The following is a 23,542-nucleotide window of genomic DNA, read 5'->3' on the forward strand; positions in this document are numbered from 1 at the left end:
TCTCCCTAATGGTGGAAAGTGGTTCCCGTGTGGTTGAGGCTTCATCTAGGTTGCTGCTATTTTCTCATCGTGATTAAAACCGGCCTCGACTACAAATAGGTTGCCCTTTTAAACATCGATCATTTTTTAGTGGCAGGTCTAGTCGAAGCCGGTTTGTCTTCATAGTTGAGGAAGGTTTTCAACATGTTCGTGGGAGGTGGTAGGAGGTTGCAGGTCACCTCGAACTTGACGGGCAAGGTCACCAGAGGTTGCTGTTTAGGTCTCCTAAGTGGGACGGGGGCTTCACACACACACTGGGGATAATTTACAAATTTACAGAAGCCAATTAACCTGCAAACATGCGCGTGTTTGGAGTGCGGGAGGAAACCGGAGCACCCGGAGAAAACCCACGCAGGTCACAGGAGAACGTGCAAACTCCGTACAGACAGCACCCGTAGTCGGGATCGAACCCGGGTCTCTGGCGCTGTGAGGCAGCAACTCTACCGCTGGGCCACCCTCCAGCGTTTTGTATCTATCTTGAGTACATTTTCAGCCCGAATTATATTTTCACAAAACTCAAAGTGCTGGAATAACTCAGTGGGACAGGCAGCATCTGTGGAAGGAATGGATAGGCAACGCTTTGGTTTGAATGATTGATATGCTCACAAAATGCCATTAAACCATTCAATCCAAAACGTTGCCTGTCCATTCCCTCCACAGATGCTGCCTGACTGGCTGAGTTCCTCCAGCACTTTGCGTTTTGCTCACGATTCCAGCATCTGCAGTTCCTGGTGCCTCTTATATTTCAACAACATATGTTGTGCGGTCACGGTGGCACAGCGGGTAGAGTCGCTGCCTCTCAGCGCCAGAGACCCGGGTTCCATCCCGACTACGGGTGCTGTCTGTACGGAGTTTGCACGTTCTCCCCGTGACCTGCGTGGGTTTTCTCCAAGATGTTCGGTTTCATCCCACACTCCAAAAACGTGCAGGTTTGTAGGTTAATTAGCTTGGCGTAAATGTAAAAAATTGTCCCTAGTGTGTGTAGGATAGTGTTAGTGTGCGGGGATCGCTGGTCGGCATGGGCCCGGTGGGCTGAAGGGCCTCTTTCCGCGCTGTATCTCTAAACTAAACTGAACTATTGTATTGTATTGTATTGTATATCTTTATTGTCATTTCCTGAGTATTCGCATACCCAGAGGAAACAAAAAAACGTTGCTCAACCAGTGTCCATTCAGTGTACATGAAAAAATAAATAGAAATAAAAATAAAAAATACATGTCATGAACAAATTTAACACTCTACTAAACATTCAACAGCCGTTCCGACCGGCAGCGGCACAACAGTGGCTCTGCTGCAGTGTGGGGGTTTGTGCGCGATACTTGGCAGGGGGCAAAGTCCATTTAACAGTCTTATAGCCTGTGGGAAGAAGCTGAGGAGCATCCTGCTGGTTTTGCAGCTAATGCTCCTGTACCTCTTCCCAGATGGGAGGATGGAGAAAATGTCATGTGATGGGTGGTAAGGGTCTTTGATGATGGAGATGGCTCTGTTGATGCATCTCTTCTTGTATATGTCCAGCAGGAAGGGGAGTGGAGCACCAATAATCCTGCTTGCGGTCTTCACTATCCTGTCCAGTTGGTGCCGTTCGTACGCCTTGCAGCTCCCGAACCAGGAAGTGATGCCGTATGTCAGTGTGCTCTCGACAGTCCCCCTATAAAAAGTCCGTAGGTGTGTGGTGGGGAGACCTGCTTTACGTAGTCTTCGGAGAGGGTGAAGTCGCTGCTGGGCTCTCTTGACCAGAGCTGTGGTGTTGGCCGTGGACGTCAGGTCCTCAGACAAATGTAGTCCTAAGAACTTCATGCTGCTGACCCTTTCCACATCAGCTCCGTCGATGTGCAGAGGTGTATGGTGTTGTTTCCCCACCCTCCTGAAGTCAACCACCATCTCCTTAGTTTTTCCCACGTTAAGAATGAGGTTGTGGGATTTGCACCATCCTGTGAGCAGCTCCACCTCCAACTAAACAACATACCTGATAAAATGCAAATCTTTATATATCTCTGATGAACTGATTTTGTGCGATAATGACTATACTAAGCCACTGCATTAAAGTAACTTATCTCCTATGTTCTCTGCATCTGATTAATAGATCTGGGAAGTGTGTTTTAATGTGACTGATTGTGTTTCATTACCATTCTCTTGAGCAGTGGCTGGGAAACAAATTAATCTTCCGAGAGATGAGCAGACATGTATACAAACACTGGCCATTATCAAGGTAAAAGCAATTCTAAATATATTATTCTTGTTTCAGAGTTAATAAATTCATATATAGTGTGAACATGAAAAAATACAGAGCGATTTGCAGCTTCCCCACAACCTCCATCTGTTACACCTCCTGACTGTTGTAAGTTGCTGAGACTTACTTTGCCATAGAATTTATATATAACATCACTGCACGTTACAGGAGAAATTACCCCGCAGTTCATTGAAAGAGGTTTTTTAGTTTAGAAACTGGCCCTTCGGCCCACCGAGTCCGTACCGACCAGCGATCCCCGCGCACTAACACTATCCCACACACACTAGGGACAATTTACAATTTTACCAAGCCAATTAACCTACAAACCTGAGGTACACAAAAAAGCTGTTGAAACCCTAGAAGGCCCGACACGTTGCCTTTTTCCTTCGCTCCATAGATGTTGCCGAATGGCCTACTCCTAAAGGATTTCAGTATAGGTTCTTGAAGGAAATAGGCAACGTTTCGGGTCGAAACCCGGAAGGGTTTCGTCCCGAAACGTTGCCTATTTCCTTCGCTCCATAGATGCTGTTGCACCCGCTGAGTTTCTCCAGCTTTTTTGTCCCGAAACGTTGCCTATTTCCTTCGCTCCATAGATGCTGCTGCACCCGCTGAGTTTCTCCAGCTTTTTTGTGTAACCTTCGATTTTCCAGCATCTGCAGTTCCTTCTTAAACACAACCTACAAACCTGTACAGGTAGGTACGGGATACTGAGTTGGATGATCAGCCATGATCATATTGAATGTCGGTGTGAGGGCCGAATGTTTCTATGTTTCTAAGTCTTTGGGATGTGGGAGGAAATTTCCGATTTCTCAGCCTTTTGGATATTACTCCTATTAAAACAGTGGGCGCAGCGGGTAGAGCCACTGCCTCACAGCGCCAGAGACCCAGGTTCGATCCTGACCTGGGCTGCTGTCTGTGTGGAGTTTGTACGTTCTCTCCTGTGACCACGTGGGTTTCTCTCCTCCCGAGAGAAGGAATATTGATTTCTCTAACTTCAACTAACCCCGGCATTCCCTCTCTCTCTCTCTCCATCCCTCCCCCACCCAAGTTGCACCAGCTTCTCGTTCTCACCCAACAAACAGCCAACAACGGCCAGTTTCCTTTATCATTGTAACTTTTTTTGCATATCTTTCATTCATTGTTCTTTATCTCTCTACATCACCGCCTATATCTCTCGTTTGCCTATCGCTGGACTCTCAGTCTGAAGACGGGTCTCGACCCGAAACGTCACCCATTCGGTATAGAAGTTGTGATGTAATGTTAAAATTGTACAAGGCATTGGTGAGGCCAATTCTGGAGTATGGTGTACAATTTTGGTCGCCTGATTATAGGAAGGATGTCAACAAAATAGAGAGAGTACAGAGGAGATTTACTAGAATGTTGCCTGGGTTTCAGCAACTAAGTTACAGAGAAAGGTTGAACAAGTTAGGGCTTTATTCTTTGGAGCGCAGAAGGTTAAGGGGGGACTTGATAGAGGTCTTTAAAATGATGAGAGGGATAGACAGAGTTGACGTGGATAAGCTTTTCCCACTGAGAGTAGGGAAGATTCAAACAAGGGGACATGACTTGAGAATTAAGGGACTGAAGTTTAGGGGTAATATGAGGGGGAACTTCTTTACTCAGAGAGTGGTAGCTGTGTGGAATGAGCTTCCAGTGGAGGTGGTGGAGGCAGGTTCGTGTTTATCATTTAAAAATAAATTGGATAGTTATATGGATGGGAAGGGAATGGAGGGTTATGGTCTGAGCGCAGGTATATGGGACTAGGGGAGAATATGTGTTCGGCACGGACTAGAAGGGTCGAGATGGCCTGTTTCCGTGCTGTAATTGTTATATGGTTATATTATATGGTTATTCCTTCTCTCCAGAGATGCTGCCCGTCCCGCTGAGTTACTCCAGCTTTTTGTGTCTATCTTCTAACTGATGTTAGTCTTCAGAAACTGAATTTAGAATTGAAAACTGGACTCCAAACTTGTGAATAGCTTCAAACTTTTTAATTGAGGAACTAAGAAGCGTTGCTCAGCTTTAGTTGCTAATAAACGCTCATCACTGATTGTGAAAATAGTTTATTTTGAGTGTAAAATTGATTAAAATTAAACGCATTCACAACTTTAATTAAGATGCAAATATATTTAAATCGGGATATGTTGTAATACTTTAAATTACTCATAACGTGAAATATTTTATGAATAATAATATATTTTCATAACATTTTGTAATTATGCTTGCAACATGGATCTTGCAATTCTAGCTTGTGTCATTTCACAGTTATAGTTACAGGGAATTATTGTCAAACGTTGGACTTTAAACAGTTTTGAGTCATTTACAAGTTGCTAATCCAGTATTTCCAGAGCTCCAGAATTTATCCTAACCAGATTTTTCTGACTGACGTTGTACTAGTTTCACTGTCGTTCTGTGTGGTTTCACTGTTTGTATCCACTCGTTATCACCTGCCTCACAGCCAACAATGGACCATTGTGGGCTCCAACTTTCCTTGATCATCTGGCTAGCTTTGATGTGGCCAGAGTGAGTCCCACCACAAATTGGAGGAGCAGCACCTCGTATTTCACTTGGGTAGTTTACACCCCAGCGGTATGAACATTGATTTCTCCAATTTCAGGTAGTCCCTGCTTTCTCCCTCCTTCCCCTCCCCTTCCCAGCTCTCCCACGGCCCACTCTCTCCGCCTCTTCCTTTCTACTCCCCCCCCCCCCCCCCCCCCCCCCCCATATAGGAGGATTTCCCCAAGGGCTCTCTGGCTAAATGCTAGTGCCCTCCAACCCAATGCAGACAACAGCTCACAACCCAACCTCCCTTCCACCCACTCCATCATCACCTCATGCTGCCTCGGCATCAGGCCACCAGCATAACCAAGGACCACTCCCTCTTCTCCCCTCTCCCATCGGGCAAGAGGGGGTACAGAGATTAGAACAGACACACCTCCAGATTCAGGGACAGTTTCTACCCAGCTGTTATCAGGCAACTGAACCACCCTACCACCAACTAGACAGCGGTCCTGACCCCCCATGGAGTCTTGGAGACCCTCGGACTATCTTCATTCCTACATAATCGAACTTCAACGTCATATCTTGCACTAAATGATCTACCTTTTATGTTTTAATGCTGCACTGTCGACAATTGTCATGTTATAGTCTTATCTTTGGCGGTTCCTCGCTCCCCTCCATTGAGTCTGTCCAGAGCAAGCGATGTCTGCGGAGGGCGCTCAGCATCGCCAAGGACTGCTCTCACCCCAGCCACAGACTGTTTACCCTCCTCCTATCCGGGAGGCGCTACAAGTCTCTCCGTTGCCGGACCAGCAGGTCCAGGAATACCTTCTTCCCTGCGGCTAATTCAGTATTTGCTATCCTCTCCAGCTTCTCATGAAGAGTCTTGTACTCATGACTGTGATTCCCATCCTCAGCATGTCCCAAAGACCAGCACAATGACAATATCCCCCATGTAGTCACCACCCTCATTTAGTACAGATTGCCGGCAATTTTCACAGCGCGCGCTCCAATGAATTGTAAATTGTTGTTAGCCCCGCTCACTGAGCGATAGATTCCTCTGTTCCCTGAGCCATGGGATCTATTCTGGCTACCTGAGGGGATAAATATGGTCTCAGTTTAACAACTCACTCTCTGCACTATGTAGGGGCCTGGTTTCTGCAGTGGGACTTAAAACCTACAGCTTTCTGATTCAGAGGTGATACCTTGCTCAGCAAACACTTGAAATAATCCATCTTGACTTGATGGGCCGAATGGCCTAATTCTGCCCCTATCACATGAACGTTTGAGAATGGGGTTTAGGGGCAAAAATAGATCGGTCAAAATCGAATGGTCTCCCAATCTGAGGAAAGACATTCTTGCCATAGAGGGAGTACAGAGAAGGTTCACCAGACTGATTCCTGGGATGGCAGGACTTTCATATGAAGAAAGACTGGATAGACTCCGCTTGTACTCGCTAGAATTCAGAAGATTGAGGGAGGGATCTTATAGAAACTTACAAAATTCTTAAGTTTTTGAAGAAGGGTTTCGGCCCGAAACGTCGCCTATTTACTTCGCTCCATAGATGCTGCTGCACCCGCTGAGTTTCTCCAGCAATTTTGTGTACCTTCGACCTTCCAGCATCTGCAGTTCCTTCTTGAACAAAATTCTTAAGGGGTTGGACAGGCTAGATACAGGAAGATTGTTCCCGATGTTGGGGAAGTCCAGAACTAGGGGGTCACACAGTTTAAGGATAAGAGGGAAGTCTTTTAGGACCGAGATGAGAAAATCAATCTAGTCCCACATGCCCGCGTTTGACCCATATCCCTCCAAACTTGTCCTATCCATGTATTTGTCTAACTGTTTCTTAAATGTTGAGATGATCACAGCCTCAACTACCTCCCTGGCGTTTCACGTCGAGGCCCTTTCGCGTCTGAAGAAGGGTCTCGACCCGAAGCGTAACCCATTCCTTCTACCCAGAGATGCTGCCTGTCCCGCTGAGTTACTCCAGCGTTTTGTGTCTATCTTTGGTGTAAACCAGCATCTGCAGTTCCTTCCCACACAAAACTTAAGTCAATGATGTTCAAGTATTTTCTTTCATCACGACCTTTTAATATTGCATGGTTTTTTGTCCCCCAGATTCACATCTTCATGCCCCCCTCCTCCCCACCCCCGAAGACACAACCTGTGCCCGTCCAATGCTGTCTCTTGCGTCCAATCCATTAAAAAATTGCTCTCTTCAATTTTGTGCCGAAATGGGGCACTTTGCGGCTGAGTATCGGGCTCTGCAACATCCGTGCCAATAAACAGGCCCATTAGATGTGAACGGCTCATTACAAACATGTTAGGCTTGGATGTCTCCTTCCCTTTTAATGCAATTCCATTCTCGTAAATTAGTTTTGAAAGCTGAATTTGCGATGGCATTATCAATAAAAAAAAAAATCATAACAAGCTATTATCATTCTGCAACATGTACGGACAACACTGGTCTGTGAAAGGTAAGTCGTATTCAATGAACCCATCTTGGCGGAGTAGATTTGATGGGCCGAATGGCCTAATTCTGCTCCTATCACTTATGAACTTTTGAAAATGGGATTTAGAGGCAAAAATAGATCAGTCATTTCGATTTTATCATTTAAAAATAAATTGGATAGTTATATGCAATTTCTTAATGTATCTTTGTAATTCTTTGTACTGTTTGATGTGTATATGGACCTGTGTCTGAAATAAAGCTTTAATAATAATAATATAGACGGGAAAGGAATGGAGGGTTATGGTCTGAGTGCAGGTAGATGGGACTAGGGGAGAATAAGTGTTCGGCACGGACTAGAAGGGCCGAGATGGCCTGTTTCATTGCTGTAATTGTTATATGGTTATAGCTTGATGCCATGTTGAAGAAGTATTTGATAAGGTGTCGGAGTTGCTGTCTTACAGCGCCAGAGACCCGGGTTTGATCCTGACCCAGACACACCCATAGTTGGGATTGAACCCGGGACTCTGGCACTGCGAGGCAGCAACTCTACCGCTGCGCCACCGTGCCGTCTTGGCGTGAGTCTAGAGTGTTTTATTGTCACATGTCCCGGATGGGGCGATTAAATTCTCACTTGCTGCAGCACAATAGAATATGTGAATATGTAAACATTGTACATAATGGGGGAAATAATGTTCAATAAATATCAAATATAGTGAAATAATAATGTAGTCTTTTGCAGTTCAGAGCTCCGAGCTTATTCATTCTTGTGTTTAACAGCCTGATGGCTGCAGGAAATAAGTGTTTAATAGCCCGGTGGCTGTAGGGGAATCTTGCCACTTTACAGGTAAGAATTTCAAGAACTTGCAACATCCAACAAGTGATGTCCAACTGGCCAGGAACGGATGAGAAAAGCAATTACAGTAGACAGCTGAAGGGAAAGGTTCTAAAGATTAGTCTCACAGCCGGCCTTCAAGAACGAACTTTGAAGGAGGAAAGGAAGGCAGAGAGGTGGAAGGAATTAGGGAGGGAATTCCAGAGGTCCCTGGTCTCTGACATCATTGGCCAGCCTGTGATGGACAATTACATTTGGGGAAGAACAAGAATCTGGAACTGAAGGAGCGAAAATACGGGTAAAGATTTTTGAAAGAGAATCAAAATCTTACCAGCCATAGAGTGAAAAGCTTTAGTTTTTGCTTCTGCCCTACAGATATGAACATTCAATTTGGGGAAAAATCAGTTTCGGAATCACTTTCAGGGATGTTTTTGATTTGATGTCGGGTTAACATTTTTAACATCAGGTTGACATCATTTCATGTATTTTGTGTTTTCATGAGTGTTGGCAGATCAATTTCCTTCCTGGGTTAAATAAAGTTGTATAGTATCGTATCGTATCATACAACGCAACAACAACGTTCCATTAAAGCAGCGTTGGAAGGCTTTCAATCTGTTGTTTTTCTGACAAACGTCAATTTAAATATGAGCGAGTAGCAGCAGGTAATTAATAGAAACATAGAACATAGAAATTAGGTGCAGGAGTAGGCCATTCGGCCCTTCGAGCCTGCACCGCCATTCAATATGATCATGGCTGATCATCCAACAGTATCCTGTACCTGCCTTCTCTCCATACCCCCTGATCCCCTTAGCCACAAGGGCCACATCTAACTCCCTCTTAAATATAGCCAATGAACTGGCCTCGACTACCCTCTGTGGCAGAGAGTTCCAGAGATTCACCACTCTCTGTGTGAAAAAAAGTTCTTCTCATCTCGGTTTTAAAAGATTTCCCCCTTATCCTTAAGCTGTGACCCCTTGTCCTGGACTTCCCTAACATCGGGAACAATCTTCCTGCATCTAGCCTGTCCAAACCCTTAAGAATTTTGTAAGTTTCTATAAGATCCCCTCTCAATCTCCTAAATTCTAGAGAGTATAAACCAAGTCTATCCAGTCTATCTTCATAAGACAGTCCTGACATCCCAGGAATCAGTCTGGTGAACCTTCTCTGCACTCCCTCTATGGCAATAATGTCCTTCCTCAGATTTGGAGACCAAAACTGTACGCAATACTCCAGGTGTGGTCTCACCAAGACCCTGTACAATGAGTTTAGGCTGATTACCGATTCCAATTCAACATTCAGAATTCTAAATATTTGGAAACTGTAAATTGTAGCGCACGCAGGTATCGAACCCAGCGTTCGGAAGCCGCGGTTACGTGAGGGGCTGCTTGTTTCTCCGTGGTTTTGCTTACGGGCGGCGATTCAGCGCTGGATACCGACATGGCCAGGCGTGTCTAGAGAACCTGTGTACTGAAAACCGAACTTTCGAATAACGATCAGTTTAAAACTACAGTTGTCGTTCCTGAGACCGCCAAAAACATTGTGGTTAATCGCACGTGGGTGAAATCCAACGCCTATCGACAAATTGTAAAGAACAAAGCAAATCTGACGCAGAAGTTGTGAACGGGATGATTCAGAGTCCAATGGCAATTAAGCGGGAATGGCGGTGAATGCCAGTGTGTTTATTCTGAAGATAGACGCAAAATGCTGGAGTAACTCAGCGGGACGGGCAGCGTCTCTGGAGAGAAGGAATTGGTGACGTTTCGGGTCGAGACTAATCTGAGGAAAGACATTCAAGATTCAAGATTCAATTTAATTGTCATTCTTGCCATGGAGGGAGTACAGAGAAGGTTCACCAGACTGATTCCTGGGATGTCAGGACTTTCATATGAAGAAAGACTGGATAGACTCGGCTTGTACTCGCTAGATTTAGAAGATTGAGGGGGGATCTTATAGAAACTTACAAAATTCTTAAGGGGTTGGACAGGCTAGATGAAGGAAGATTATTCCCGATGTTGGGGAATTCCAGAACAAGGGGTCACAGTTTAAGGATAAGGGGGAAATCGTTTAGGACCGAGATGAGAAAAACATTTTTTACACAGAGAGTGGTGAATCTGTGGAATTCTCTGCCACAGAAGGTAGTTGGGGCCACAGTTCATTGGCTATATTTAAGAGGGAGTTAGATGTGGCCCTTGTGGCTAAGGGGATCAGGGGGTATGGAGAGAAGGCAGGTACAGGATATTGAGTTGGATGATCAGCCATGATCATATTGAATGGCGGTGCAGGCTCGAAGGGCCGAATGGCCTACTCCTGCACCTATTGTCTATGTTTCTATGAGACCCTTCTGTCTTTAATCTGTTGTAGTATCTTCAACAGTATGAAAGGCATCGTATTGGAGATGTCAAGGAGGCAGGGTTGTGACATATTCACCATGAAGGTGGCTAGTTTCTCCAAGACTATTATTGAACCTAAAAGTTGTGTTGGTAGACAAAAGTGCTGGAGAAACTCAGCAGCATCTATGGAGCGTAGGAAATAGGCAACGTTTTGGGTCGAGACCTCATGTGATTTGGTGATAGATGGTCAGTATGGACTTGGACAGAAAGGACGGTGTGGGAAGGAGAGCTAAAGAGTTTAGCAACACATAGGTCCAGGCGGGACTGAGTTAGTACAACCTCCCTGTGACCACGTGGGTTTTCTCCGGGTGCTCTGGTTACCTTCCCCCACTCTAAAGACATACAGGTTTGTAGGTTAATTGGCTTCGGTAAAATTGCAAATTGTCCCCGTCTAAGAAGGAACTGCAGATGCTGGAAAATCGAATGCTGGAGAAACTCAGCGGGTGCAGCAGCATCTATGGAGCGAAGGAAATAGGCAACGTTTCGGGTCGAAACCCTGAAGGAAATAGGCAACGTTTCGGGTTGAAACTCTGAAGGAAATAGGCAACGTTTCGGGTTGAAAACCCTGAAGGAAATAGGCAACGTTTCGGGTCGAAACTCTGAAGGAAATAGGCAACGTTTCGGGTCGAAACTCTGAAGGAAATAGGCAACGTTTCGGGTCGAAACTCTGAAGGAAATAGGCAACGTTTCGGGTTGAAAACCCTGAAGGAAATAGGCAACGTTTCGGGTCGAAACTCTGAAGGAAATAGGCAACGTTTCGGGTCGAAACCCTTCCGGGTTTCGGCCCGAAACGTTGCCTATTTCCCTTGCTCCATAGATGCTGCTGCACCCGCTGAGTTTCTCCAGCACTTTTGCCTACCTGTAAATTGTCCCTAGTGTACTTAGGATCGAGTTAGCGTACAGGGGGGAATCACTGGTCGGCACGGACTCGGTGGGCCGAATGGCCTGTTTACGCACTGTATCTCTAAAAAGTAAACTCAAGGACAGTTGAAGGGTCTTTGTGATCCAGTCCAACTGCTCAGTATGCAGGCAAGTAGCGCTAATATCATGTTATTGATTTTTCCATTCCAATATAATCTTCCCATGAGTGCATTCTCGTACATCAGCAAACATCTCGATGGCACCCATCACGTTGCCCAGAAATTAAGCCAAACCCGTGGCCATAAATATCGTGTAGATAAACACTTTAATAACTGGTGCATTACTAACTTCGAAGCTTTTGAAGAGGATGCAGTGGAGGTTTTGTCAGGATGTGCAGGAAGGAACTTCAGATGCTGGTTTGTACCGGAGATAAGACGCAAAATGCTGGAATAACATAGAAACATAGAAATTAGGTGCAGGAGTAGAGGCCATTCAGCCCTTCGAGCCTGCACCGCCATTCAATATGATCATGGCTGATCATCCAACTCAGTATCCCGTGCCTGCCTTCTCTCCATACCCCCTGATCCCCTTAGCCACAAGGGCCACATCTAACTCCCTCTTAAATATAGCCAATGAACTGTGGCCTCAACTACCCTCTGTGGCAGAGAGTTCCAGAGATTCACCACTCTCTGTGTGAAAAAAGTTTTTCTCATCTCGGTTTTAAAGGATTCCCCCTTATCCTTAAGCTGTGACCCCTTGTCCTGGACTTCCCCAACATCGGGAACAATCTTCCTGCATCTAGCCTGTCCAACCCCTTAAGAATTGTGTAAGTTTCTATAAGATCCCCTCTCAATCTTTTAAATTCTAGAGAGTTTAAAACAAGTCTATCCAGTCTTTCTTCATAAGACAGTCCTGACATCCCAGGAATCAGTCTGGTGAACCTTCTCTGCACTCCCTCTATGGCAATAATGTCCTTCCTCAGATTTGGAGACCAAAAAGATGTACGCAATACTCCAGGTGTGGTCTCACCAAGACCCTGTACAACTGCAGTAGAACCTCCCTGCTCCTATACTCAAATCCTTTTGCAATGAAAGCTAACATACCATTCGCTTTCTTTACTGCCTGCTGCACCTGCATGCCTACCTTCAATAACTCAGCGGGACGGGCAGCATCTCTGGGGAGAAGAGCAGAGCGCTGTCCAGCTGAGTTACTCTAGCTTTTCATGTCTATCCAAGACAGTAAATCTATCTTTACGGAACTGAAAGTAAGTGAAAATCACCTCGACATGAAAGCATCTATCATCAGTGAAGTGCAGCAGTGGATTCTGATATGACTGAGTGCCGGTCAAACAAGGAGGGCGGTGAGAGTGAACTCCTCATCAACAACCCATTCAATTCAAGGATTCAATTCCTCTGACAATCTACATACGTTGGGGAAACATACCAGTCATAAAGTCAGCAGAAAATGGAAGAACTTCACTACAAAGATAGACACAGGATGCTGGAGTAACTCAGCGGCACAGGCAACATCTCTGGATAACATTTCTGGTTGGGTCACAGGGAGAACATGCAAACTCCACGCAGTCAGCACCCGAGGTCAGGGTCTCGGGCGCTGAGCCACTGTTCCTTATAGAAACTTACAAAATTCTTAAGAGGTTGGACAGGCTAGATGCAGGAAGATTGTTCCTGATGTTGGGGAATCCAGAACACAGAAGGTAGTTGAGGCCACACAGTTCATTGGCTATATTTAAGAGGGAGTTAGATGTGGCCCTTGTGGCTAAAGGGATCAGGGGGTATGGAGAGAAGGCAGGGATGGGATACTGAGTTGGATGATCAGCCATGATCATATTGAATGGCGAATGGTGCAGGCTCGAAGGGCCGAATGGCCTCTACTCCTGCACCTATTGTATATGTTTCTATATTCCAATGCACTGTTGAGTTGACATAGCATCGCTGAAGTATAACTTCGATCCTGGCCTCGGGTGCTGCCTATGTGGAGTTTGCATGTTATTCCTGTGACCGTGTGGGCTCCTTCCAGGCGCTCCGGTTTCTTCCCACATGGTGCGGGTTTGTAGGTCAATCGGCCCTCTGTAAATTGTCGCCACCGGAGAAAACCCACGCAGGTCACGGGGAGAACGTACAAACTCCGTACAGACAGCGCCTGTAGTCTGGATCGAACCCGGGTCTCTGGCGCTGAGAGGCCATTTTCTTAACAACAGTCATCGGCTAGAGGATTCATTTTTCAGTGGCTTCCTCTCTCTGCCCATGTTCCTCTCTTCGACCAAGATTACACAACAAGCTGAATATCCCAGCTCACCCAAGCCCCCAGGCAGAGGGATTAAAACTCAACAGAGAGCAGTCAATAAAACACCTTACACCTTGTTCCGAGCAGTTCACATTACTGCCACAATAACTGCCTGCCATTACCAGCTACAGGAGTACATTTTATATTATTAACTTCCTGAGGACCAATTGGCCTAGTAATCTGATCAGTGACTCCATGAGCAGAAACTCCCCATAACTCAATGGAAAAAAGGGTTGCGGTTTTCACGGGGAGAACATACAAACTCCGTACAGACAGCACCCGTGGTCAGGATCGAACCTGGGACTCTGGCTGTGTGAGGCAGCAACTCTACCGCTGAGCCATCCTCAGTATCCTGCAATTATCTATGTTTTATGAAAAGTGGAATTAAGGAATAAGATGGGAGTGTCTAGGACCAGAGGGCACAGCCTCAGAATAAGAGGATGTACCTTTAGAAAGGAGATGGGGTGGAATTTCTTTGATCAGAGGACCTGTGGAATTCACCGCTACAGAGGGCTGTGGAGGCCAAGTCAATGGGTATTTTTAGGCAGAGAAAATGCTGGAGAAACTCAGCGGGTGAGGCAGCATCTATGGAGCGAAGGAAATAGGCGACGTTTTGGGCCGAAACCCTGAAGGAAATAGGTAACGTTTCGGGTCGAAACCCGTAAGGGTTTCGTCCCGAAACGTTGCCTATTTCCTTCGCTCCATAGATGCTGCTGCACCCGCTGAGTTTCTCCAGCATTTTTGTCTACCTTCGATTTTCCAGCATCTGCAGTTCCTTCTTAAGCATTTGAAACATGTCCCCATTTAAAACTGGCAGTCATCTCTCCTTCAAATAACTTAAGAAGGTGAGTCGACACAAAATGCTGGAGTAACTCAGCGGGACAGGCAGCATCTCTGGAGAGAAGGAATGGGTGACGTTTCGGGTCGAGACCCTTCATCAAACTTTGAGTACAGGGTACTTTGAACAAGACCTTTTAGTATTCGAGTCACGGAGTTATACCGTGTGGAAACAGGCCCTTCGTCCTTAATAATTTTAAGGCCAAGATAGATAGCCCGAAACGCTGCCTATTTCCTTCACTCCATAGATGCTGCCTCACCCGCTGAGTTTCTCCAGCATTTTTGCCTACCTTCAGGGTGGGGAGATTGCAACCTTCACGTGGTCCGCCCTGTTTCGACTAATGCAATCAACTCGATGTGCACAAACGGGAGATCAAATAGAACAAGTTGTCCGACAACTTTAGGCTGTGCACGCCTCATGCAACAAGAAACATAGAAACATAGACAATAGGTGCAGGAGTAGAGGCCATTCGGCCCTTCGAGCCAGCACTGCCATTCAATGTGATCATGGCTGATCATCCCCAATCAGTACCCCGTTCCTGCCTTCTCCCCATATCCCCTGACTCCGCTATCTTTAAGAGCCCTATCTAGCTCTCTCTTGAAAGCATCCAGAGAACCGGCCTCCACCGCCCTCTGAGGCAGAGAATTCCACAGACTCACCACTCTCTGAATGTCCAAATCGTGTACAGACAGCACCCGTAGTCGGGATCGAACCCGGGTCTCTGGCGCTGTGAGGCAGCAACTCTAACGCTGAGCCACTGTACTGTGGTGGAATGAGAAATAGTTATTTTGTATTAGGGAGGTTTAAGGAGACGCTTGAACGGGTCTGATCACTGCAGGAGATTGCATTAAGTCACATCAGGACACACAGCGTGACTCTGGTGCAACCTGACCAGCGAGTTCTGTACAATGGGAATTCTGTGTAGATCAGACTGTGTAGGAAGGAACTGCAGATGAGCCAAAAATAGACACAAAAAGCTGGAGTAACTCAGCAGGTCAGACATCATCTCTGGAGAACATGGATAGGGGTGACGTTTTGGCTTGTGACCCTTCCTCAGACTCCTGCCCCTACATGTTTGTCATAGGTTTTTACATATTTTAGTTCACCCCTACTTGCCATAGTGAATAGTTTCAGATCTCTGTAAACAGCCAAGATATTGTCACAAAGAACATGTGCCTCACAGTGGAGCAGTGATAGAGACCAGGGTCAGTCCCGGCTACGGGCGCTGTCTCTACGGTGTTTGCACGTTCTCCCCGTGACCTGCGTGGGTTTATTCCGGGTGCTCCGGTTTCCTCTCACACCCCAGTGACGTGCAGGTTTGTAGACTAATCAGCTTGGGTATAATTGTAAATTGTCCCCCAGTGTGTGTGTGTGTAGGATAGTGCTAGTGTGCTGGGATCGCTGGTCAGCACGGACTCGGTGGGCCGAAGGGCCTGTTTCCATGCTGTATCTCTAAACTAGATATAAATAGAGTAACGTTTAAGAAGGAAATGCAGATGCTGTAAAAATCGAAGGTGGACAAAAATGCTGGCGGGTGAGGCAGCATCTATGGAGCGAAGGAAATAGGTCGAAATCCTTCTTCAGACTGATGTGAGGGTGGGAGAGGGCAGGAGGAAGAAAGGATGCAGTTGAGAGGACTGAGGGAGAGCTGAGAAGGGGAGGAGAAAGTAATAAAGGGCCGGTCCCACGTGTATGTGACTCCATGCGGCAAGCGCGACCTAACGTGGTCGCTTGAGCCGTACGGCCTCGCGGGGCCGGTCCCACTTCGATCGGCGGAGCCGTATGGAGTTGTGTGGAGCTGGTCCCGACATCGCGCGGGGCTCCGAAAAACTGACCGTGTTCAAAAATTCCGCGCCGGCAACGGCCTGCCGTCTCGACGCCGTACGTCACGCGCGGACTTCGCTCGAACTTCACGTCACTCACTCGACCTCCGCGCGGCCCCCGCTTCCGGTTTGGTCGCGCTTGCCGCATGCAGGTCGCACGCTGGTGGGACAGGCCCTTAATACTTGTTCTATTGTGTTTTTGAGATTCAGATTCAGATTCAATTTTAATTGTCATTGTCAGTGTACAGTACAGAGACAACGAGATAGATTAGCGATGCTGCATTCGTTTTAAAGTATCTAGTTTGTTACATTGCGATAGCTCTTGAAACATCAACCACACAATTTATGAGTCCCTGTCCAGATATAAACATGTTACCAATTGCAATTCCATTAATGTAAGATTGTGAGATGATGAGACTATCTCAATTATCATTACGCTTCACAAAATAAATCATTAGATCCTTTGATGTACAATATTTAATTTGTATTGCCGGGCTGCTTTGAAAGGCGAGATTTAAATTTTGAACGAGTTATCCAGAAAAGATGGTGTTTCATTGAACTGAAGTTGTACAACATGCGTTTACTTTAGAAATCTTCAAAGCATTTGAGAGTGAAACTCTGATCCCGAAATTTTAATTTCCAGCGGGCACGGTGGCCCAGCGGTAGAGTTGCTGCCTCACAGCGCCGGAGACCCAGGATCGATCCCGACTACGGCTGCTGTCTGTACGGAGTTTGCACGTTCTCCCCGTGACCGCGTGGGCTTTCTCTGAGATTGGGGGAGTCCAGAACCAGGGGCTAGAATTTAGAAGATTGAGGGGGGATCTTATCGAAACTTACAAAATTCTTAAGGGGTTGGACAGGCTAGATGCAGGAAGATTATTCCCGATGTTGGGGAAGTCCAGAACAAGGGGTCACACAGTTTAAGGATAAGAGGGTAGTCTTTTAGGACCGAGATGAGAAAAACAAATTTCACACTAAGTGGTGAATCTGTGGAATTCTCTGCCACAGAAGGTAGTTGAGGCCACAGTTCATTGGCTATATTTACGAGGGAGTTAGATGTAGCCATTGTGGCTAAAGGGATCAGGGGGTATGGAGAGAAGGCAGGTACAGGATACTGAGTTGGATGATCAGCCATGATCATATTGAATGGCGGTGCAGGCTGGAAGGGCCGAATGGCCTACTCCTGCACCTATTGTCTATGTTTCTATGTTTCCATTTCCTTCGCTCCATAGATGCTGCTGCACCCGCTGAGTTTCTCCAGCACTTTTGTCTACCTTCGATTTTCCAGCATCTGCAGTTCCTTCTTAACATAGAAACATAGAAACATAGAAATTAGGTGCAGGAGTAGGCCATTCGGCCCTTCGAGCCTGCACCGCCATTCAATATGATCATGGCTGATCATCCAACTCAGTATCCCGTACCTGCCTTCTCTCCATACCCCCTGATCCCCTTAGCCACAAGGGCCACATCTAACTCCCTCTTAAATATAGCCAATGAACTGGCCTCAACTATCCTCTGTGGCAGAGAGTTCCAGAGATTCACCACTCTCTGTGTGAAAAAAGTTCTTCTCATCTCGGTTTTAAAGGATTTCCCCTTTATCCTTAAGCTGTGACCCCTTGTCCTGGACTTCCCTAACATCGGGAACAATCTTCCTGCATCTAGCCTGTCCAACCCCTTAAGAATTTTGTAAGTTTCTATAAGATCCCCTCTCAATCTTCTAAATTCTAGAGAGTTTAAACACATTGGAGTTTTGTGACTAACTCATTGTCAGTGTGGAAGGAAACAAAGGCATTTGATCAATTATGTACACTGAATAACACCTAATCCAACATGAAGCAGATTTCTTTTGCATCTATCATTCTGCATTTTTATTCCCCCGGATTTGTTTAGTTTAAAAACTGAGCGACAAGTGTTTTTGTAAATAATTGAGGCTTAAATATACGAGATGAGATAATTAGATGACTCACAATATCAGATCCGCACCAAATTACCAGGCTGTTATTTTTAGATGCCTTAATCTGCCCGGCATGTTTCAGGACGACACAAGAGGTCACGGGGAACTTATGTACCACCATATTGACACATCTATAAATGGTTCTTGTTCTTGGTTTCTTGGTCCTCCAAAAGGAATTTAAACTGTGGAGGTGGTGAAGGGAGGGATTAAACCAGAAAGGGTTATTGGGAAGAAAGAGCTACTTTAAATGTAGTTGCATCTGGTTGGGTAACTATAGTTGGGTGGAGATTATTCCATGCTTTCATTGTGCGGGGGAAGAACGAATTGCTGTACACATCTGTCTTTGTAGCTGGGATCACAAATTGGATCGAATGCCCTCGTCTGCTCCTAATTGGTTTGGGTTTGGTGTAGGTCTTGTAGTCTATGTCGAGCTGACCATTTAACATTTTAGAAACATAGAAAATAGGTGCAGGAGTAGAGGCCATTCGGCCCTTCGAGCCTGCACCTCCATTCAATATGATCATGGCTGATCATCCAACTCAGATTCAGATCAGATTCAATTTTAATTGTCATTGTCAGTGTACAGTACAGAGACAACGAAATGCAACTCAGTATCCCGTACCTGCCTTCTCTCCATACCCCCTGATCCCTTTAGCCACAAGGGCCACATCTAACTCCCTCTTAAATATAGCCAATGAACTGTGGCCTGTGCCAGAGAATTCCACAGATTCACCACTCTCTGTGTGAAAAATGATTTTCTCATCTCGGTCCTAAAAGATTTCCCCCTTATCCTTAAACTGTGTGACCCCTTGTTCTGGACTTCCCCAACATCGGGAATAATGTTCCTGCATCTAGCCTGTCCAACCCCTTAAGAATTTTGTAAGTTTCTATAAGATCCCCCCTCAATCTTCTAAATTCTAGCGAGTACAAGCCAAGTCTATCCAGTCTTTCTTCATATGAAAGTCCTGCCATCCCAGGAATCAGACTGGTGAACCTTCTCTGTGCTCCCTCTATGGCAAGAATATCCTTAAACTGTGACCCCTATCCTTAAACTGTGACCCTTATCCTTAAACTGTGACCCCCTATCCTTAAACTGTGACCCCCTATCCTTAAACTGTGTAAAAACAGGTCAAACGGTGAGCTTCACGTCTGTCTTGGAGAGGGTTCCACCCCAGAGAATTCAGAAGTGGTCGCGTGTTCTGGCTTGGAGGTGAGATCGTTCAGAAACACGGCGAGCTTGCGGTTCTGAGGCATCTCTGGAGAGAGGGAATGGGTGACCTTTCGGGTCGAGACCCTTCTTCAGACTACCCGACCCGAAACGTCACCTATTCCTTCGCTCCATAGATGCTGCCTCACCCGCTGAGTTTCTCTAGTCTACCAGAGACACAAATGTAATCAGGGAGACAGTCAGACTGGTGGGAGAACTAGGAAGAAGGAATGGGTGACGTTTTGGGCCATGACCCTTCTGCAGTCCTGAACAAAACGTCACCCATTCCTTCTCTCCAGAGACGGCGCTTGTCCCGCTGAGTTACTCCAGCATTTTGTGTCTATAATGAGGATTTTATTCTCAGCAAATGCTTTTAATTTTTGGCACCAATACACGGAAACTGCTGGCCGAATCAACATGTACAAACAAGGAATCATAGTGGGGGTCATGGCAGCTGCCTCACAGTGTCGGAGACCCGGGTTCGATCCTGGCTACGGGTGCTGTCTGTATGGAGTTTGCACGTTCTCCCCGTGACCTGCGTGGGGTTTCTCCAGGGTGCTCCGGTTTCCTCCCACATCCCAAAGACGTACAGGTTTGTAGGTTAATTGGCCCAGTCCTTGTCTCTGCCTTGCTGTTGGTGATTTGTGAAACCCCCTCCCCCTTCTGGAGAATGGGGTTTATAACGCAGAGATAGATCAGCCATCATTGAATGGTGGAGTAGACTTGATGGGCCGAATGGCCTAATTCTACTATCACTTCTGGCCTTATGTCTCCCCCTCCCACCACCACCGGAGACACGACAACACATGACCCAGACTCACGGTAAAGCCTTTTATTGTCGGCACGGACATCACGCGGGCACAGAAACACGCTCGCACACGGCAGTGTCACGGGAACGGCACGGAACTGCCCGGGAAACACACCAGCGTCACGGCGACCCTTCAGAGTGCCCGGGACACGCACGCACAAACACACGCCAGACCCAAGGTCCCGGAGTACACGCGTGTCCCCACGGCACACGCATATAAAAATACATTTGTACAAAAGGTGGGGGGGAGGGGAGAAAGGGGGGGGGGCGAGGAGGAAGAGAGGCTAAGGGGCTAAAGGGATCAGGGGGTATGGAGAGAAGGCAGGTACAGGATACAGAGTTGGATGATCAGCCATGATCATATTGAATGGCGAATGGTGCAGGCTCGAAGGGCCGAATGGCCTCTACTCCTGCACTTATTGTCTATGTTTCTATGAGGGGGGGGGGGGGGGGGGGTAATGAGAGAGTCCCTAGCGGTAATATCAATTATACAAAAGGTGGCGGAATGGGGGGAGGGTGAGGGGGTAAGTGGGGGGGGGGAGAGGAGAGGGGGGGGGGGAGACGGAGAGGGGGAAAGGGAGGGAAAGGGGGAAAGGGGGGGAAGGAAAAAGAGGGCGAGGGGAATGAGGGGGATAAAGTGGTGGGCTGGAGGGGGCTAGTACCAGGGGCAGAGCCCCAGAATGGCCTCAGCAGCTGAGCATGAGGTAGTCGTGCATGGAGTGAGGGAGGGGGAGAGAGCGGATGGCTGGGGGCAGGAACCTGCGGCCACTGAGAGAGTGCCTGAGGACGTAGCGACAGAGACCCTTGAGGGTGGGGGGCTCCGTGTCTCCCCCCTCCCCCCCCACCCCAGCCGCCCGCACCAGCAGCTCCAGACAGACCTGTCTGTCCCCGCCCCTGGCCAGAGCCCCCACCCCCCTGCTCACGGGGGTGCGGCCCCCCCGGTTACGGATCCTGGGGTCACCCCCGTAGTCGAGGAGGAGCCGCAGGATGGGGGGGGTCCCCGCGCGAGGCGGCCCAGCCCAGGGGGGTGTCCAGCTGGTGGTCCCGGGGGTCCACGCTGGCCCCCCCCTCCAGCAGGGTCCGCACGCACTCCCCGCGGCCCCTGAAGGCGGCCCAGTGTAGCGGTGTGGCCCCGTTACCGTCACGGACGTCCGGGTCCGCACCCCAACCCAGCAGCGCCTCCACGCACGGGGGGGGCTCTCTCTGCTGCGTAGTGTAGGGGAGCTCGCTGGTACCCGTCCACTCCATCTACCTGGGGGCGGGGGGGGGGGGTGTAGAGAGGGGGGGGGGGAGATGGAGAGAGTGGAGAGGTGGAGGGGGGAGAGAAAGGGGGATAGGAGAGAGGGGGAAGAGTAGATAGAGAGATAGTGAGATAGGGATAGAGGGGGGAGAGGAGAGGGGGGAGAGAGAGGAGGGGGGGAGATAGAGGGGGGGAGATAGAGGGGGAGAGAGAGTGGGGAGAGTGAGATAGAGAGAGATAGTGAGATAGGGATGGAGGGGGGAGAAAGTGGGGAGTTAGAGGGGGAGAGATGGAGGGGGAGAGTAGAGGGGGAGAGAGGAAGGGGGGGGAGAGATGAGGGGGGGAGAGTGAGATAGAGAGATAGTGGGATAGGGATAGAGAGAGTGGGATAGAGAGGGAGAGAGAGGGGGGGAGAGGAAGGGGGAGAGATAGAAAGGGAGGGGATAGGTGGAGGGGGAAGGGATAGAGGGGGGAGAAAGTGGGGGGAGTTGGAGGGGGAGAGTTGGAGGGGAGAGTTAGAGGGGGGGAGAGTTGGAGGGGGAGAGAGAGGGGGGAGAAGATAGAGGGGGGGGAGAGAGTGAGAGGGGGGGAGAGAGGGAGAGAGGGGGGTTACCCGTGTACTGCTTGCTGCAACGTTCCCTCCCCCACCCTACTGAGAGGGGGGGACGATGAGTCAAACCCAGGTAAGTACCTTGAAGCCGCCCCCTGTAAGCTTTGAAGCTTTGCTCCCTCCCTTCTCCCCCCCTCCCTTCCTCCCTCCCTCACTCCCTCCCTCCATCCTCCCCCCCCCCCCCCCCCCCCCCCCTCCTGCCTCACCTGTGCCCCGTTGAGCAGCAGCAGTTGTACACAGTGTGTGTTGGACATCATGCAGGCGCAGTGGAGAGGCTTCAGCGTCCCATGGCTGCCGTTAACGTCCGCTCCCTGTCACCCGGAGGAGGGAGAGGGGAGGGGGGGGGTCAAAAACCAGCGGGTCACGGCACGGAACACCCACCCCCCCCACACGGGAGATTCCATGAACACACACGGAATCAGACGCGCACACGCGCACACACACACACATGTACAAATACACACATGTACACACACACACGTACACATACGCACATATAAACACACACACACACATGTACATACACACGCACACACATGTACACATACACAGACATGTGCACATACACACACATGTACACACATGACAATTAAATATACTCTTGACTCTCTTGACACACACACGTATACACACATGTACACATACACACACATGTACACATACGCACACGCACACACACACACATGTACACATACACACACATGTACACATACGCACATATAAACACACACACACACATGTACACATACACATACATGTGCACATACAAACGCATACACACACACATGTGTACACACACACGTACAAATACGCACATATACACACACACACACGTATACAAACATGTACACACGTACTCACACACACACATGGGGAACTCGACACACACGGACACAGGCGTACCCATACAAGCACACACACAAAGATGTGCACAAACGCGTACACACACACGTACACGTGCCCACACACGTATACAAACATGTACACATGTACATACACACAGGTGTACACTAGTACAAACGCAGACAGACAGACACACAGACAGACAGCCCACCTCTGTCACTTTGCCCCCCACTCACCCGTCGAATCAGTTCCTCCACACTGTCCCGGGGGGGTCCGCGGAGGGAGATGGCTCGGACCAGACGCTCGGTCAGAGAGAACTTGCTCTGGACATCCTCCATCAGTTGCCTCAGCGAACCACTCATGCTGGGGGAGAGGGAGAGGGGGTGGGGAGAGGGAGGAGGGGGTGGGAGAGGGAGAGGGGGTGAGGGTGGGGGTGGGAGAGGGAGAGGGGGGGGGGAGAGGGAGAGGGGAGAGGGGGTGAGAGAGGGGGGGAGGGAGAGGGAGAGGGAGAGAGAGAGAGGGAGGGAGAGGGAGAGGGAGAGGGGGTGGGAGAGGGAGAGAGATCCAATGTCAGTCAAGGACATAAAACACAGAACAGTGAAGCACAGTTTT

The 23,542-nt window shown here is 48.1% G+C and overlaps 1 protein-coding gene across 1 annotated transcript; it reads right to left on the bottom strand.

Moving 5' to 3' along the window:
- Positions 1-20,886: 20,886 nt before the first annotated feature.
- LOC129713670 (ankyrin repeat and SOCS box protein 8-like) lies at positions 20,887-23,297 on the bottom strand. Its single transcript, XM_055662914.1, is given in 5 exon segments — positions 20,887-21,232; positions 21,234-21,431; positions 21,433-21,489; positions 22,294-22,398; positions 23,167-23,297. Coding segments are annotated over 5 exon segments (795 nt in total). The 5' UTR covers positions 23,293-23,297; the 3' UTR covers positions 20,887-20,923.
- Positions 23,298-23,542: the final 245 nt, after the last annotated feature.

Source organism: Leucoraja erinacea, chromosome 36 (genome assembly GCF_028641065.1).
Source record: "Leucoraja erinacea ecotype New England chromosome 36, Leri_hhj_1, whole genome shotgun sequence".
NCBI lineage: Eukaryota > Metazoa > Chordata > Chondrichthyes > Rajiformes > Rajidae > Leucoraja > Leucoraja erinaceus.